The sequence below is a fragment of the Apostichopus japonicus genome, chromosome 21 (assembly GCF_037975245.1).
Source record: "Apostichopus japonicus isolate 1M-3 chromosome 21, ASM3797524v1, whole genome shotgun sequence".
Taxonomy (NCBI): Eukaryota; Metazoa; Echinodermata; class Holothuroidea; order Aspidochirotida; family Stichopodidae; genus Apostichopus; species Apostichopus japonicus.
In genome coordinates this window covers 12,838,542-12,858,466 of record NC_092581.1, presented here as the reverse complement: position 1 = coordinate 12,858,466, position 19,925 = coordinate 12,838,542, and the positions used below count along the sequence as shown (strand labels likewise).

Genomic DNA, 19,925 nt, shown 5'->3' with positions numbered 1-19,925 from the left:
AAAGTATATAATACCACTACGATTTACTGTATTGTATCTTTAACATATCTAGCTCTCGCATGCTCCCAAAACATAACACGTGTTAGTGTGTTATAACACCCTGGCATATAAATGCATAATATGCTACACGTTAAGAACAAATATAATCTCACACCTTTTCGGCTTGGGTGGATAGGCATGGATGCTAGTCTTCTCCTCCGGTCTTTTATATTCTATTTTGTTGTTGTTGTGGGTGGGGGAGTTTTATTAAGGGGCGCTGTTTGGGGTGGGGAGAAGGGGGCGAGGAGGAAATAGCATGAGAAAAGAAGGCATCATATATATATATTGTCCATAATATATATATTGTCCTACTTTGTTTGTAGCGGAATATAGTAAACATATATCCAATAGTCAAAGACAGATACTGTTCTTCGTCCTCAGAACTGCGCATGTCCGTGACGAAACATCATGATCATGTTATGCAGTTTATATACAAACCGTCGTTGCACAGCGTCACCGGAAGTTCCGTTTCATGTTGCCATAGAAACGTTAGTAGTTGGTAATGATTATTTAATGCTCTATCAGATCATTATTATTTTGGGGTTTTCCGCTTTTTGTTGAGAAATTTCCTTTCTAATTAAGGCAGTTTATGTTAGGTGTCTTCTATCTCGTAAAAAATGTTTACCAAATAGTTAATCTCTGTTTTATTTTTCTAATCGTAAACATTGAACTTCCGTGTCTGTAATCATAATGATAATGGCAAGAATAACTTCTATGGAAATGAGTGTTGCTTATAAATAGCATCCAGCCTTGACAGCCTGCTAAACTCCGTGCGCCCGATCTCTCAAAATGTTTAATATATCTCTGGGTACTCTCTTGACTCATAAACAACTCTGTTCGTTGTTTTTACTAGTGATATACACAAGAGTAACGAACACGGTTAGAATGTATTACGTCTTTATTAGGAAAATCGAAACTTAAACAGGCGATCATTTATTGCCAAATAAGGAGTTATCAGGTGATGTTTATAATTAATGTTAAGCCATGAATCAGTAATTGAATCAGCATAGTAGTTTTGTATGATTTTATATGAATCAAAAAACATATGCGCATATGGCGTCAAGTACACATATTCATTATTTCATTTTTTCCCTCTTTTTCTTATTAAAAAATCCTATACTCGTGATTAATTAGAACATTTAGCATCCAAGCTTTCGCGGTTCTTGCTAATGTTTTCTTGAGGTTAGGGATAAAATATTTACTTCCGTCAACAGTACATTAGAGAATCAACTACCTAAATACATATAGCCTATAACCTAAATACACGAACACAAACACGCATACGCATACGCACACACATGCATATATATATATATATATATATATATATAAATGAAAATCGTAATGAGTTGGAAAATCAAGATATATATATATATATATATATATATTTATATATATATATATATATATATATATATATATATATATATATATATATATATATATATATATATATATATATATATACATATATATATACGTGAGATCTACGTGAGTAGAACCCGGCCTAAACGTTAAGATGTTTATTATCTATCAGCTGTATTTCACTTTAAGCCACGTACCCATAGGATCGATTACGTAGGTTCCTTCAAACTTGGTCTTAAGTGGGAAAGCCGGGACAAATTGACAAGATTAAAGACGTTAACTTGTCGCTGATTGGCACGGGTGGGCGTTCGGCATTCTCTCTAAAGCACAAACAGGAGAGACGAAGGAAAAGAGAGCAAAAGAGACAAACATATAGCCGCTTACAAATACCGCCTCACTCGGAAAAGTTTATGCTCAATTTAAGCTATAGAGGTGAAAGAAAACATCAGAAAGGGTAATTAGCTTTGGCTACAAGTGGATCTTTCAGTCTTAAAAATCGCTTTAAAACTGGGTTAATTAATGAAAAGCTTTTTTGATTTACGTTTGTTTCTCTTCAAATCACCTCCTGTTTCAAGAGGGGACGGGGGGGGGGGGGACAAATTTAACAAGACTTGAGACAGATTGTATGATAAATGCTATAGTAGGGTTGAACTCAGTGCATGCTTAAAGTCTGTCGTGAAGAAAGTTAGAATCCTTAAATATGGGCATATAGTAGTGCTGGATTATCTAGTATAGTTTTAAAGATGTCATGATTTGCGTTGGTTCGTAAACTTAACACAAACCGATTAATATTCACACATAATCGGATAGTCCAACTGCTTAACTTAATGGACTGCGTGAATGGTTTTTAAATCATATGGCTATACTTCGCATAGCGAGACGTTAACCGTTCAAGAAAACTTCCAGCCTCCACCGGGGTTCGAACCCGGGCCTCCCGCTTTGTACGCGGACACCCTACCACTAGGCCATGGACGCTGATTGTATGTCCAGAGGTTCGAGAGCGGTAAAGAAGTTCGTAATTCCACTGTAGGCGTTTGTCACCTGTATCGAACAATGCTAGTTCTGTATTGGTGACATACTATATATGAGGATTATTAAAATCTCTATTAAAGCATAAAAGTGCCATCCACATAAGAAAAACTTTGCCCCATAAGTTGACAGCAGAAAAATGTTCAATTGCTCAGTTAAAACAACTGAGCAATCCAACATGTTTCTGATTTTTGATAAGATACTATCTTTTTATCTTAACAATTGACTGGAAAATGTTGACTTATTGGGGCAAAGTTTTCTTATGTTGATGGCAATTTTAAGCTTTCGTAAATACTAGATACTTCACATCGATTGCCTGATTTGGCAAACAGCCCTCCCCCCCCCCCCCCCCTCATCATGAAATTCCTAATTTCCTGCTTTAAACTAGCTAGTTTACATAATGTATCAATCAAATATGTGACTTAGATCATATCTCTTTTAATGCGTTACCGTATAGTATAAGTAAACCATCAAATGATAGGTACTATATGGTGCACTTTACGAGGTGACATACTTTTGAAAAAAATTGCTGTAGTAAAATTACTTTGTATATTAGATTGCGCTAGTTCGTTATCTTTACTTCTTTCAAGGTGTAATCTAACGTTGTTTATTTTTTTAAATGAGCCCCCCAAAAAAATGCACTCCTGTATTGATATGACTGCCTTTAAGTACTCCAAAAAATGGCCATTTGTGAAAATTCCATGAAAAATTCACTTCTATGTATTATTATAGAAGTATCATTTAAGAGGTAAATATACGTTGATAGTCCATTAAAAGTGAAATTAAAAGCTTTTTTAGTAAGAAAGAAAAAGTCTGGTTCATTTCTTGCCCAGGTATTTCTGTGGGCACTGCCACTTTAGCCAGGAGAAACCCATTCACATTTGTATCAACAAGATATTATAAATTGTATAGATCATGCTTAATAGTTATGTGTATATAGTGCTTTGTTTGTTTTGGAGTTATATGGATTCCAAGAAATATGTTATTAAATAAGTAAATATTCCCTTCCACAGAACTGAAATTCTGTTATCTCGTTGCTCTAGGAGTCTAGGGTCTAGACAGTTTGCTCATGTGTAATCAAGAAACCTGTTAAAAATTGATGACGTACTTACGCCAAAAAACCTCACGAAAATGGTTTTACTAACATGGTTTAACCCAGGATCTCTCCCCCTCTCACTACCGACACCATTCAATTTTGCAACCGTCCCAACACCCAACACCACGCCATTGCCAACACAATTTCACAATCAACACCATTTCGCCACACCATTCAACCACTCGACTATATAATCCACCATTCCACCAATCCGTTTAACACCCTTCGGCGCACCTCAGTTGTTTCCCACTTTGCCATTCTTAATTCACACAACCAACAATGATGCACCATTATTTTAGTTCTGTACTGCTACTGGCGCTTTTAGAAGAAACCAGATCAGTTTTGTTACCATCTGCCGATTTTATATCCGCTCGCAATACAGGATTTTTCTTGAAATGGGAATTGCTATTTTTTTAGTTTAAGGTAAACCTTGCATTTTTATCTTCAAGATCACGTGTGTAACGTTTGATCTGTTTTCTGGAGACATGGGACTCTAAACTACAGTAAAATACCGTAACAACAACAAAAACATCATTATCATCATTTTATATCTCAGTCCTTGTTGATGTACAGTGGGGCCGAGTCAGAGGGGGTCTTTCAAAAATCGTGATGGTGGCACTTAAGTTCAACTGTTTTGCGCATAGATTCTTTGACTTAAGGATATAGCCTATATATTCCTTACCCAGAAATCCTGTTTTTTATGATGTTTTTTTTATTTTTTTATATCGTCGCTATTTCCTTTGGAAGTTGTTTACAGGTTAATTATACGATGACTAAAACATTATTGTATATATAGTGTATAACGAGAATCTGTCAAATTTGATGACAAATTATTCATATGTCGCATATATATGAGCTTTAATACCATATAGCAGTCTTTCATTTCATATTTTGTGATGGAGTTTAATGGAACTTGTTTCATAGAGCATGCGGGGCTGATGAAAGGAGTATGGAGATGAAAAGATTTATGTGTTATTCTATTTTCAACGTGACCTTTAGAAATAATCATACAGTACTATGTGCAGAGAAGTAAAACTTACGACTATGTCGGATTATTTTCTGTATCGCAAGGGAGTTTTCAATTTGGTCCGGGCGGGGGAGGGGTGGGGGTCGGGGAGCAGCCTGCGGTAGCAGCCTGCGGTGCTACATAGAGCACTTTCCCAGCTGTTTTGAAAGTGTCAATTTTCATAAATAAGAAGTGTCTCACATTGTAGTAATCATATATTTTTGTTTTATCTTTGTAATTAATAAGTGCCATTTTGTTATAATCTAAAAGGTGGCCATGTTTATATAAAAAGGAAAACGAAACATTTAAATTTAAAAAAGTGGCTTTTATTGGAAGACCCTTTCTGAATAGTAGATGTGATTTCCCCTTTCTAATTGGTTAAAAACAAAATGGTTTGGCACAGTAACCCGTTGTTAAGGAATGACAATATTCCATTCCATTCCAATATTGAAATTTGAGGTGCCGAAATGCACAAAAGATCCATTTTGCATTGAAAGTTCTTTTCATTCCCTTCATGATAAAGGGTTTTTAGAATACCAGGTTGCGTGTTACATGTTATTAATGTTTATTAATGTGCTTACATTATCATCTCGTATAAATTACACATCATATATGATCAAAGACTGTAATGAAAACTAACTCTGCTTGGGTTATACGGCAGCACTACCAACACACATCATTATAACTTAATTGCAATTTCGTTGAAATAACCTTGGGGCTAAGTGGTCGAAATGTTAACGTTCGCGCTTTATATATTACTTACAGGGAGAGATAGAAAGATCGATGGAGAGAGAGAGAAAAAATACGAGCAAATGAACGCTATGTCACAAAGCAGACACATACATATCTATTTCATTTCGTTTCGTTTCATTTCACTAGAACTATGACTATGACTTAGGAGTATTAGCTCTGTGGTTAAAGCCGGTGCCTTTCAATCATTATAAGGTCCCGATCGAGTTCGAGTCACTCCAAGATTAATGTATGTCGTCCAGTTACAGAGTTGTTGACAATTGACAATTCATAATCATGGACGTTAAAATATGAATGTAAGAGACTGACTTTGGTCAGCTTGCGGCTTTGATAAGTCAATGATGGCTTTTTCGCGAGTTCCTGCTTGTAGGAGGATCTACAAAACATACATACATGACTTAAATTGTTGTTGTTGTTTATGTTGTTTCCATAGATGACAATTCTGACGTCCATGGCAAGCCACTTCTCTTTGAGGATAACATGTTAGAGGAAACCGAGGGGCGAGATAGCAAAGAGAAGGAGAACGAGGTGCCTATGATAGATGAAGACCAAGAAAACGAAATTCATGAAGAGACTGTGAATGACCTCATCGATGGAGAATCCAAAGAGGATGAAGGCGGGGAAGAAGAGGAGGATGATTCCATTTACTATTCTAATTACGACTCTCTGCCATCTTGGTATATCGACCAATTGTTGTTGACTGATAGTAATGATAGCTTATCGAACACCAAAGAATATCAAGCATACAAGTCCGAATTAGACCAGCTCATCTTAGATGTTAAACTTTATCAGGTTTACCATTCTATTAAAACTCTCAAAAGTGTTCTGGATGATCTTCTCGAAGACGAACGAAATGATGGAGAAGAAGCTATGAGAGGTCAGGAAGAGGATGCTGTAAAGCAGGAGGAGGAGGATAGTGATGAGGAGGAGGAGGAGGCATTGTCTCGTAACATATTGAAGGAGGCAGACGAAATCAAAGGAGATAGCCAATCATTGAAAGCTTTGACGGATCGTGAAACCCTCATTGCTAAACAACTGGAAGCCTTGAAAGAAGGCGGCCATAAGGAGCGATCGTCGAGACGAATTAAGCGGGACCTCAGCTTTGACGATGACCTCACACGTGACATAGGAGAATCGGAGTGGAACGACGGTAAACCGAATCTACGGTGGATGGTCAAATTCGATGACGAGAATGACGGTTACCGCGATATACCGGATGAAGACGACGGATTCGACGACAAGAACGAATTTGATTTAACCAAAGGTCAAATTCAAGATGTCCTCTCAACGTTTTTCCCCACCGACGGTGAAAGTTACCTACCGGGCAACGAAGTCAATATCAACGTCGGGGATCAAAGCCTATCTCAAGAGATCTGGTATCCAAGCAAGAGAGGGTTCCGTCGAAGCGATGTCGATCGTAACTTTGTGGCACGCCTGCCGACATTGGAAGGCATGAGGAAACGGAGTGAGTATATTCATATGTTGTGACGCGGTTCGTTAAAAACGTGCGCGCATGAAATTAAAACCCCGTAAAGAAGCAAGTCGTATAAAGGTCGCTTATTCGCTCACAGCTTCTTCGTGTTTCCGAAAGTACCATGTATTCTCTTTTCTAGTATTATTGGTACGTTGTATGCTTATAGCCGCAACTCCTCAGGAATGGGACATGGTTTAAATGTATTGTCAAATTAGTACAGTATATAGGATCGGAGTAGAAACCGTAGAGAGGTTAAATGAGAAATCTATGAAGTTAACGTTTTGAAAGAGTTATAAAGAAAACAAAATGGACGTTAGTCACGTTTCGCACAAACTGCGTCATCCAATCTTAAACGAGTGTCGTAGCTGGTGGCGCTAGTCAGATTGAATGTCCTTCTTAGCAATACTCGTTTCTCTGTTTTTACAAAAAACATGAAAACTTCTTTCAAAAACATTTCATCATCTCTGATTTCATTTCCTTGTCAACAATAATGATCATTTCCATCATTAGGGAAAGAAACAAAAGTATGAAATGGGTAAAACATCCGAGCAAAAGGGAGGCTGCATTTGGGGTATTTTGTAGGAATGTTACTAGACATGTATTGTTGACTGAGTAATATAATCGACCGCGAAAACATTAAGTACAACTTCCAGTTGCCGCAAAAGGTTTGTTTCAATCCAGACATCCTTAAATGTATACATATTTTTAATACGACTGTGTGAATTTTGATAGTTTTTAATATGCCAACCTGTCACTGAGTTATATACTCAAGCCTGGTGAGAGGAGACTGATTAGGGGGAAACACCTCCGAAGCCCGGGGTCAAGTAGGGGGGCCTTGGGGGATATGTGGGATAAAGAGTAACGTTTTCTTATCATATTGCAGTACACATGGTATATAGTCGTAAAATTGAGAAACAAAAGGGGTGGAAATATATAATTTATCTCCAGAACTCTCGGTACTCTTGGTTATGTTTAAAAAACGATAGAAAATTGGTAAACAAGGAAATTTTCCAATAACATATTTTTTTTCATTATCACTTGATGATTAACCTACTCGATATTATACAAATTTCCATAGAAAAAAAACCCCATAGTTTTTCATGTTTATATATAACTGCCGTGCAAAATAAGGGAATGTATAGGCTACTTTCATTATGTTTGATATTAAACTTTAATATTATCAAAGTCAATCTATTTTATATTTATTAGTATGATAAAAAACAATACCAAACATCAATTCAACAAGCTCTTGATGCCTTCAGACTGTTATAGTATACCTTTCCACATTCATTAACGTAGCATTCCTTGTAGGAATGAAATTTTCAGTACTATAACATCATATACAGAAAATGCTGAAAAAACTACACGTCGAATGAATATACTGAATATGTTGCTTTCCATAAAACAAAACATGAGTTATACATGAACGAATGTATATATTCTATAATAAATAATGCATTATCATTACCCAAATGTTCTTATTGTGACAATTTGTAGAAAATTGAGTATTCTCTCAATGTTTTTGTTAACAATTGGTATAGAGTAAGGAACATGTATCTTTCGAAGATTACACTGCAGGGCTCCATTCAGAAGTAAAAATGTTGACATTTAGTGTAATTAAGTTTTGACTTGAAAATAGGTTTGTTTTTCTGTAATTTCTAATAAAAACTGTCAAATTACGAAATGTTAACCATCGATAAAACGAGCCATCAATCTCCGGCGAATTTGTCAAATTTATGAAATTTGGGTACAAGTGATCGCTTTTGGTTACACTTACCGTATATCATCAGTCAAGTAACACAACTTGGAGTCAAAACCCGCGCGTATATATACACGAGTGTATGATGTCTAGTTGTGTTTCGACGTATGCATATGTATATGTGACGTCATAGCGAATAAACTCTTAAGAACGGTCAATTCAATAGACCATTTCGATAGAATCTCTTTTTTTTTATCGAGTTTTAATAAACCTGTGTTGGCGGAAATCAAAGGTCAATTGAGGTCAGATGGGAAATTCTTTAAAAAGATCGATTTCTGAAATTGAACCACAAACTTAACGTTATAAGTCTTTATATATGCGCTGTTAGCGCAAGAAAGCTTTCGGGTACCATTTGCCGGTGAGAGGCCAAAGTTTAATTGTGATCAACAGGAGGGGTGGGTGAAAACCAAGAAAACTTTGAAAATATCATAAATTACTGTAGTTTTATTTTGTTTCTTTTCTTTGTTTCAAAAGGACGAACATACATTCCTCTTCGTCGGTCTAGAAATGAAAAATCTATTCTGGACAGTTATTTTGATGACGCCCCAACAATGTCACAGGATCGTGAGATGCTGATCAGAAACCAAATCGCCAAATTAGCTCAAAGGCTCGCCCAAAATACCCCACGCAGGCCAAATGGTATGACCCCACTGGTGAGGGACTTTACCAATGGGCCTGCGGGGGATGTTAATATGTGGTTTGAAAATAATCCCATGTACAATATCGGAGTAGACGACAACATCGGTGATACCTTCGGCTGGATGGAGATGGATCTTCCGCGTACCTCTCCCGATCGAGTCGCTCATCTCCAGCAAACTAGAGGCCGGAGCCGTGATTGGGGCCATCATACCCCTCGGCTTCAACGGCGGTCTCGCATCGTGGAGGAGCCGTCACTCCCGGGGCCTTACCAGGGGTATTTCATGGAAGGGCAACTTTGGCACGACGTACTAAACAAACGATCGGCGCCATCTTTGGGTCTCAAACCAAAGAACCTCAAAATTGGTGGACCAAATGCTTGGGGTAATTTTATTTTCATCAACGATAAGGGAGCACTGCCGTCTGATGGGGAGTTATTCGCCCAGTCTTTCGGTGATAACATCGGGAACAACGAAGAAGGACCTACGGAGATTGAGACAGAAGGGATGTGGGATGATGGAGAGGACGATACCAAAAATAAGGAGGTAACTGAAAAAAATAAGTTTTTTTAAAAGTAATATATACAATAGTGTACGCACTACCCGTTTATTAAGTGTGATAGCTTGAAAATTCTACCCACATAGATGTGACGGTAACTCTTAGAAACGTGTTAAAACAGTTACACCCAATTAGACGAACGAAATCACACATTCTGAACCAATAATTATCATAGCTTTTGTAAGTGTCAGAAAAGAGCGCTATATATGACCATCACAATTATCTTGTTTCCGGACAATTCTTTCAAAATTGGACATCAGGGAATAACAACAAGCAATTTCACTTAACAGACTTAAGTTTGACAGAACCATGGAAATCAAACAATTTGAAGGGAAGCTCTCACCATGCTATTTTCCTTTCTCAGGGGTGGGGGTGTTCACATCATTTGCTTTTATTATAATTAACTGTATGGAACTGAATCTCAATGCGATACGTATACAATGAATTACATTTCGTCCACTTGTTTAAATAATGGATAAACGCATAATATCGCTGATATTTTGTGTTTGTGTTAATACAATTGGATATTCAGAGCTGGGCATTGGAACGAATATTTATACAATTAGGACTATGGTGTCAGCGAAAACACCATGGACGACTCCTTCCCACGTTAGGAAAGGCTCGCTTAAATGTCGAAGGTTCGATCGCCTCTTTGTTATAACTTTAAACTATTTTACGCATTCTGGTCTTATACGCATATGGTACAAGCCACTTTCGAAAGCGGTTTGTTCTATTTTGTATAGTGCATGCGTTCTAGGTGGTGTGTGCATTCTGTTGAAGTCAACGGGAGAAGGGGAGTGGGGAAGGAGTGGAAGGTTTGTGTGTTCCCTCCAAGAGAATGTATCCAGCTTTTCGACCCTGTTTCTTCATGCACGGGGCTCCCTAATAATGTTCATTTTTATACGAGCCCTTTATGTTAAATTATCCTTTCAAAACAACTCTAATCCCCTCGTTCCCGAGTCCCACTCCCGTAAACACACATTTTGTTGTCTAATCCAAGAACGCGTACATGGCCCAGCCTATACACCGATCATCGTACACGGAACAATAAGCAATTTATTATGAACACTTAAAGTCGCGACTCTGCTATTACATGCAGGGAATTGTTTTGTAACTGATAGCATATCTTGCGACTTCTAGTGAGAGAGGAGTTGGTGAACTATATAATATCAGTCTACTTATGAAACCAACTATATTGGTATACTAGGACTCCATGGAAACATCCCCCACACATGGCCTCTATTACAAAGCAAATACAAAGTCCCCTCGGATGTAAAACTGTTCCTTTCCCAAAACAAACAAATGAGAATTCCATGATATGAATCTACAGTTTCTTCCTCTCCCTTGAAATGGAAATCATTTAAGATCGATTACATTTCTCGTCAAGTGTATCCTCCAACCTATCACGACTCTTTTTAATGCGTTTATGAACTTGACACTTAAATCAATATGAGGTTAACATTCATTACGTGGGTATGACGTCATTAAAATTAAAAAAAAAACCATAGCATCAACTGTTTCATGACGTAGAACTGCCTCCTGGCTCATGTTTTACCCTTCTCCGTCACATTCAATATGAATGCTTGTGTAGATGGGATTTCTGTGTGTTTTCTATTACACATACATTACCTATATAGTTAAACATTACCTCATACGTTATATATATATATATATATATATATATATATATGCAAATGTATAGTAGTTTTATTTTGCATTAGAGCAAATGGAACTTAAATGTCACTATAGTCAAACAGGTATTTCCTGTTTGATTGATAGGTTCGTGGCGAACTAATCTCAAGCGGTCTCCATGAGAAACCAATGCATTCGGAAATTACCTCTCGTCACGTATCTACAGCGAATCTGTGAAGTGAATATTGGTTTACATGTATTTATAGTGACTGCTTGCGGTAATTCAGCATCTGCGCGTAATACGTGGGAAGTTTTCTAATGAAGTTATTCATCAAAATTTATCACTGATTAAATGTTTGTTTTTCTCTGTTAAAAATAAGGTACCCCGTGGGAAGTAGTTAATTCGTAAATCAATTATACTTCGGGGATCAAGACATCGCTAAGGATATCAAAAACATTTACAAATCGTGATAAAAGAATGAAATCCTTTCGATAAACCAGAATTGACTCAGAGACTTATTATTCTCGTATTTCGAACACTGTCCTGTTGCGAAACAATTTGTGTAAAGCATTTCGATCTTCCCTCGTGCATAGAGTTGGGTTTTGAAGTACATTGATAAACTTGGTTGTATTTTATTAACGGAAATGGTCCACTTAATTCTCATTATACATAAAAATCAAATTACTCGACCAATTTCTGCAATGAGGTCAATAACCCCGGTTGATTTCGGTTAAGAAAGACCCCGGCATATCAGAAGAAACGACTGACAGTGTCGATTTAAAGGAGACACAAACCCAACCATCAGTACTAGTGTATGTGGTAGAGATAACTGTCATGAACAGCCCCCCCCCCTCTCTCTCCACACCTCACCCTCCAAAGCCAGGAGACACAAACCCAACTATCATAATAATAATAATAATAATAATAATATATTGGTCTATCGGTAGAGATAACTGTCATGAACAGCGCCCCCAAACTGCTAAGTGAAATGGTTTCTCAGTTTGAAGATATTACAGATTTCCCTCACACACAAGGCCGAAGACTTGATCAAGTCCAAACAATTTATTACAATTTTTTATTAGTTTTGGTAATGGAGATGGGGTTTGCAAATGCTGACTCAAAAATATTGTTTACCTATTAATATTACATCATGATGATATTGGTTTCATTGTCAACACTGTTAAAATAAAACAAAGAGACTAAGTGACAGGAATCATATCCTAGTAGTACGATGACATCACAGAGTCACAAAGTGACAGCTCCCAGACACATCCTTTAAATGAGGATATCTCCCATCAAACGGAACAAGATTTTCTTAGTTGTTTAGTGTACTCCTTCTATGAGAAGATCTAGGCGAAGTATTGATGGTTGTTTGAAAAAAAAAACACTTCTACAGTAATTTGATACACCTTTTGTGACACTAACACAACTCACTATAATTTCCCGCCGCCCCCCCCCCCCAAAAAAAAAAAATTAGTAGCACATGATCTGATCATACGGTGTTAATACAATATTTGGTTGCAAACCTGATGCAATCAAAAAAAATTCACTCTAGTGTGGTCACACTTAAGAGGCGTATTGTTCACATTTAAATTAGCTCTCCTATAGTAAATTACATTTTCGAAATCCTGTTTCATTGTTATGACCTTATTCTTATCTTTATCATAACGGATATTAGCTCATGCAAATTAGCTTTCTCTATGTGATGACGACGTCAAGGCTATTTAATTTAATCATATAGGTTGCTGTTGACGTCACAATCGCCATTTTGGGTTTCTAATGCTAATACCACTCTATACTGTGCTCCCACGTCATGCTTCAAAGCACTCGTTCTAATAGTATAAACAGTTTCTAATCTTTTATCCAAAATATAGAAAAATGATATTCATACTGTTCATACTGTCAATACTGAGTGTTGAGAAGCGTGTCTTGAAAGTACAATATAGCAACAAAATCAAATGGTCCTAACTGGGTACTTCACAAGAACAACAACCAATAAAGTAATGAATATGTATACATGCAAATTTTCTTTTTCTCTTTCTGTACAGTCAGGTATGACCGAGCAGGAGAAAGAATGGCTCAGACGTATCCTAGGAATTCAAGATTAAGACAACAAAACTGGTACAACAATAGGGGAACAAAGAAACAAAATATATAAGCCTTATTCGAGAAACTACAGAAGACTATACCTTCCACCTTCAAACTCCTTGATTGTGATAAAAAAAATTATTTAAAGAAAATTTCACAAATTTAAAGTCGAAATGTATTATTACATTCTTTTTGAAAAAAAAAACATAAACGCTTTTTTGTTTCTTTTTAAGAAATGTCGTAATGAAATTTCAATGGTCTTGTCTTAAATGATTCTGTGTGGGCTACTTTTATTTTTTTCTTGCAATACTAAAATTAAAAATAGTATGATGAATTTTCAGATACTTTTAAACAAAGTAAAAAACGTCATGATGTCGTATGTAGTAAAGTCTTTAGTATTCTGCTGGTTAATTGCGATATTGATGTTGATAGTGTTTTTTTTTTGTTTTTTGTTTTTTTTTTGCTTGTTTTTCTTGCTACAAATTAAAAAAAAAAAAAAGAATATATACATAGGCTAATGTGCAATGAAAACGGCAAGGCCCCCCTACTAGTTACCTTGGAATAATGATGGTTTATTTGTTCTCTCACTGTGATTTACGGGTCCATTGTTTTTTCCTTCTCGACGATAATCTGCCTTAATCTAATTCCAAAAATTAATCCAAGAAATTATTATATTGAATGGCACTCGAAATCACCGACCTCCAGATTTCAAGTCTACGGAAAGGATTGAACAGTTTTTACACATTCCGGTTAAATGATACTCCTGTTTTACAACTTGATATAGTTTAAAAACAACAAAAAACAAGAAGCATATTATTCTTTGTTAACTGTTAGAGAAGTATAAGTTACGTTAAATAAATTGAAGAAGCAGTTTTCATTTAAACATTTTCTTTGTCATTTAAGACAATGAATGTTGACTTCAAATTGAGGAACAATAAACAACGTTACACTTAAATGTGATCATTTTTTTCTGATTTGTCTTTGATTACGTGTCCCTCTGGAATGATATTTGTAGTGATCTTGATAAATGTAATCAGCTTAATATCTTTGAATTGGTAATACGAGAGGGTGAGGGTGGGGTGGGGTGGAGGGGGGGGGCGAACGAGAAATATTTCAAGGCATTAGAATATGACAAACGGGACAGTGCACTAACTCGTTATGTGAATCTGTTTGAAAATGGTATATTGGTATATGCAGGGACGTTACCATGGCAGGGTCTTGTGATTAAAAGGAGGGGGAGGGGGGGGGTGGGTACCGTACCGCAAGTTAGTAGAATTGTTGGTGACCAAACTGAATATGCTAAGGTGCTAAATTATATGCCAATTGGCCGTACTCAGACAATGTTCAAGTTAGTTTCTAGTATTTACAACTTTACTATGGGTTGTATACGAAGAAGTTAGAAACAAAATTTCAGTTAATTTTAAGTTCCAATTTCGTCAAATCTTGTAATAATGGAAGCCTAAAATTAGAATTTGCCTAATATGTTTGACTCAGAAATCAGAATTATCCTATCAAGGGTGTGATCAGCTTAAATTATTTTGAGAGATGTTGCATAGATAATAAATTTCCAACTGTAATGCTTTTGACCACCGATTTTCCAACTATCGAAGATTGAAGCCAATTATAGGTGGGGACGAGGAGCGGGAGGGGTGGGGGGGGGGTGAGACACACACGACACCCCTGTTGCTAAGTCCCTGTTGGTATGTCATATAAAACATGTAGTGACGTTAAAAAGAATGAAGGTTTTCCAAATAATCTTTTGCGTCTGATGTATAATTACCAATGATATAAAATGTGTGGGCGGCGAAAGTTTGAGATATTAGTAATTTTATCAATCACTATATAATTCATGTGCACTATTACGCTATGTATTCATTAGCCCGCCCCCCTAAACCCACCCCACCCCTACTCCTACCCTTACCAATAATTCTAAAACAAATCAAGTTAGATGAAAAAAGAAATACGTTTCCTTCAGGGTAATTGCTCATTCTAACAAATATTTGAGTGCTTCAAATCGCTACGAGAGAACAAGAATGATCTTGAAATGTTAAAGCTTAATGCGGTCTCTTGCACCTCCATGCAAGACGACTTCCCCAATCAGAAACACGCTTCTACGGCTCTTATATATATATTTGAACTTATTCTTTGAAATCGTTTATTTCTCATTATTTATAAAAGTGGAATTACAAGTTCTTCACATTAACGATATTGTCCCGATTCCAATATGCAAATTTGTCTAAACTTAGCAACAGCAGTTAACGGACACCTATATTATCCGCAATAAAACATCCAAAGAAAGAAATTGAGTTGCAACATATTCCACTTTTGCTCCATTTCTTAAAACAAAAACATGAATACATTCGAACTAGACCAATACAAGAATACTATATAGCCCTTTATTGAGTATCGTCGAGAAATGAATGATTTTGTTTGAAAATTAATTCAAAATGCTAGTTTCATATCCACTGAATAATGCAAATATTTCATCGTTCCATGAGCCATAATGAGTATTTGATATATGAGAGCGTCAGGTAAAAACCAGTCTGCGGCAGTCAAAAATGGCGTCGCCTTGTTAAGTTTGAAATGCAATAACACTGCAGCCTTACACGGTGATTTACTATACTATATATCCATTAGACTCCTATACAAGTCATCTTTGATGAAGTATATAATATTTCAACATCCAGATAGATTATTCCAACATGTATAATTAATGCAATCTATATATAATATTTTAACATCTGAATCATCGAAACATACATTATTTATTTATACACCGATAATATACACTATACAGTGAGGTAGCACTTTGGAACGAGATATGCAACTACAGGCGGAAAGCAACAACAACAACAATCACGGGACGAGATGTAAATTGTGTGAAAAACGCATGAAACAAAGAATGCATCATAAGAAGTCGATACGCTTGGGTTGGGGTGGAGGGTGGGGCTGGAGGGGGATTCCACAGGTCACCCTTCATGTGCTATTCCACATATTCTACTATTTAATGCAAGCACCCATTTCGTCATGCCAACTTGATGAAATACGGCGTCATTCACATTCACACAAACAGTATTACACAACGCTTATAGTATCTACCTAAAACCTAATGTTGCACCGCGAAAACAGATTGGCATTTTTTTCTTTTCTCTCTGATTTCATCCAAATAATACAAAGAAGAAGGTTTCACAGACTGTATGAATTACGTCACAGACGTCAGGGGGTGTAAATTTATGCTAATCCAATTATTAGCAAGTTGCGCACCGTATATAGGAACCAACGTATACATGTTAGAAACACTGCTATATTAATTGAATATACAGCGTGTATATATACGTAATGAACTAACTCATTTAAAGACTAAAGCCCTTTAAACTGTAACAAATAAATCAAGGTTACATTCACTTGACATTTCTTTGTCAGAACATTTTCAATGTCAATCAAATTGATTTATATTTTTATTTGAAAAAGACAAAATAAAAAAAATATGATAATTCTACTGGCAACCCAATGAAACAAACTAACCGGCGGTGTATATCAATTTTGTATTGCTTCAGGCAAAAAGTCTTCATCAATTTTTTGACAAATATAAAAAATGAAAGTAAAATGATAGAAAAGAAACTATATCCTCCGGATGCACCATGTACTTGTTTTCACTCATATTTTTTTTTAATAAATTGATAGAAATTTAGAATTATACAGGACAAAAATTGAATTTACCGGTACTGATTTTGTATATGTAGCTGTTTTCCTTTATATATCGAGTGCGTACTTCTCCCATGGTATTTATTGTTTTAGCTCTTCAAGGTTAATTTTGACATATGAAGATATCTGTTTAGTAGGTTCATGGGAAGGTCGTGAGCATTAATGGATAAACGTGCACAAACAATTGGGGAGATAAAAGATAAAACACGGGAAGGGAAGATTTAAACATCAGAATACATTGATTATGAAGGCAACCTGTGACGATGTCTGTACAATAATGTGAATTTGTATGTGGCTGTCATAATTGCCCCTCTCATCTCGTACCAACCCACCTCACCTCCCTCCCGAAGCCAAAAGATAAAAACTAAACACATAATTGTAATAAGTATACATACATACATACTTTTATAAAGAGCAAACTCCATATGATCAATGCGCTAAGTATGATGCTAATTTTGCTGAAAATGATCAAAACTCGGCAAAGAAACACAACACCCTTCCTATCATTTTTCTACACCCCCCCCCGCCCCTCCCCGCTTAGATGAAATTGCAAAGTGAACATTTCTTCTTGACATTTCGTACCTTCCCGTAGATGGTTTGATCCTCCAAAATAATAAGTCCCAGGAATTGAGGAAGTTTAAATGTGATGTTTGGACTCAATAAATGATGATATATTGTGTGGCGGCATGTCATTCTACATCCTTGTTAAAGCAGGGAGTTGTTAGGGTCGTTCGTGCATCACTTTTTCCTTGGTAGGTGCGGGGGCAGGGGGGGGGTGGGCAATAGTGATGTCTTTTGGGGACCTCTGTCCCACCTGCAATATATGAGTGATCAGAATGGTTCCTAATGCAGGCTTAATACGAATATCTAAGCGTTAAATAACATAGAAAACCACAAAATTAACTTTACCCTTCGAGACAAGTATATACTGAAGAGACTATTCCTATACTTGTGACGTTGCCGTTTGGTAGGGTAAATCTCAATCTCTCTGAAAAGTCTCTCGTAAATGAAACATAATTAGCCTTCCCCAATGCAATAATCTCATACATCTATCGCATGTTTAATGTGAATACATATTTTATTCCCCCTCCCCTCCCCACTCCCCCTTCCCCTTTCATGTATCTCGTCTTATCGTACCGAGTCGCATCATACAGTGTGAACGGTACTTAAAAACTTGAAACATGTAAATGACCTCCCAACGACCTCCCATCTTTAGAGTCAATTCTTACGTTTAATCCTGATAATTGCTCTTTGTATCGTTTAAGTGTTGTCAGAATCAAAAGAAACGCATTTTCCATAATACTTTGAAAGCTTCTCAGAGGTCAAATCAATAATCCTATTCAAGACAAGATAAACAAGCAGTAGCTATATGATAAATGGTAGAAGTTAAACAATAAAAGAAAACTTGCTTCTTCTTCTTCTTTTTTTATCAAGTCTACTTAAGAAATCTACGACATATTCATTTGATTGGCCTAAATTCAGCAGACGAGAGGGGTATCCGCTTGCTGATAGATAAGGTTATTATCTATACAATCTCTGTTTAATTAACTCTTCACAGTCAATTTCGTTTAGCCATACATGTAAGTTAAAATGAAACAGATCACGGCTAATTTTTGCCATCCACGCAGTCAACATTGCAAACAAGAACTGTATAAGATTTCGCAAAGATCTACGTCACGTGACGTGATGGGAAAAGGGGAAAGAAAGAAAGAAATGGGATAAGTACGGAAACGTTGAGGTGCCGTCAAATTGTATACATACAGTACTAGCAATTTTCAAAGAAACGAGTAATTGTTCAGATAATATGATCAGCAATTTTGCGTCAACCAAATAAGAAACAGTCGATTGAACCAAGATTGCTATATTTTTAATTAACATGGAAAGATGCATACTTGAAAGACTTATGTGTATTTGTAAGGTATAGGATACGTTTTATATCTCAATAACTAAAACAATGCTATGATTTTGGAGTTGGGTCAATGTGCTTCGTTTCACAAGTTCTGTTCTATATATTATATATAAAACAGAATATATATATATATATATATATATATATATATATATATATATATATATATATATATATATATATATGAGAGAGAAGCTAATTAACTCTCAGACTATGATAACCTCGGTTCGTTGATTAAGTTAATTCATTACCACGGTACTGTGAAGATCACATATAAGAAGTTGGTATCACTTGTGTGCGTGAATCAGTGTTAAAGCTAAAAGTAACCAGACCAGGTGATTCAATTAGATTAACTCATCTTGCCAGCTCAGTATTCACTTCATTGACTAGTATACATGGGAGGTGGGGTGGGCATTATTTTAGCATTGGGAGGCACTCTTAAAGCGTCGAAACACACATAAACAGATGAGCCTCCTATAGAACAGGTGGGCTTTCAGCAGGGGGAGGGGGGATAGACAATTTTAACAAGAAAGGTGGGTGTGTGGCCCTGTAGTACTGTGTCAGGTGTACCTATCTTAGAAGAAATTAACATTTTAGACATGAAATGGTGGATTCTGAGGGATGTTTAGACTATACATTAGGTGTATAATTATGTCTACACGCAAACCAAGGTTAATATGTTAATAACTATATACTTTTATATTCTTTGGTGAGGTTTATTTCTTCTAAATAGTAAATTCGAAATACCAGGGATTCTAAGTTCATTCGTTTATATAGCTTGTCGGTTTTTATCGCCTTTTCGTGTTACCAGTACTCATGGAAAGTTCATTTCACTATGAAATATCTAATAAGGTAGCAAGTTTCGACAGAGTTTTCGT

The 19,925-nt window shown here is 36.3% G+C and overlaps 2 protein-coding genes across 3 annotated transcripts in view; one reads left to right on the top strand and one right to left on the bottom strand.

Moving 5' to 3' along the window:
* LOC139962811 (uncharacterized) overlaps positions 1-14,393 on the top strand; it is a 49,704-nt gene extending 35,311 nt beyond the window's left edge. For both annotated transcript variants that reach the window (XM_071963156.1, XM_071963157.1), the window contains 3 exons: positions 5,719-6,750; positions 8,993-9,699; positions 13,394-14,393. In XM_071963156.1, coding sequence (XP_071819257.1) covers positions 5,719-6,750; positions 8,993-9,699; positions 13,394-13,453 — 1,799 coding nt within the window. In that variant the 3' untranslated portion in view covers positions 13,454-14,393. The remainder of the gene's footprint in view (positions 1-5,718; positions 6,751-8,992; positions 9,700-13,393) is intronic.
* LOC139962812 (organic cation transporter protein-like) overlaps positions 1-19,925 on the bottom strand; it is an 83,478-nt gene that overhangs the window by 50,402 nt on the left and 13,151 nt on the right. The gene's annotated exons all lie outside the window — the stretch shown is intronic.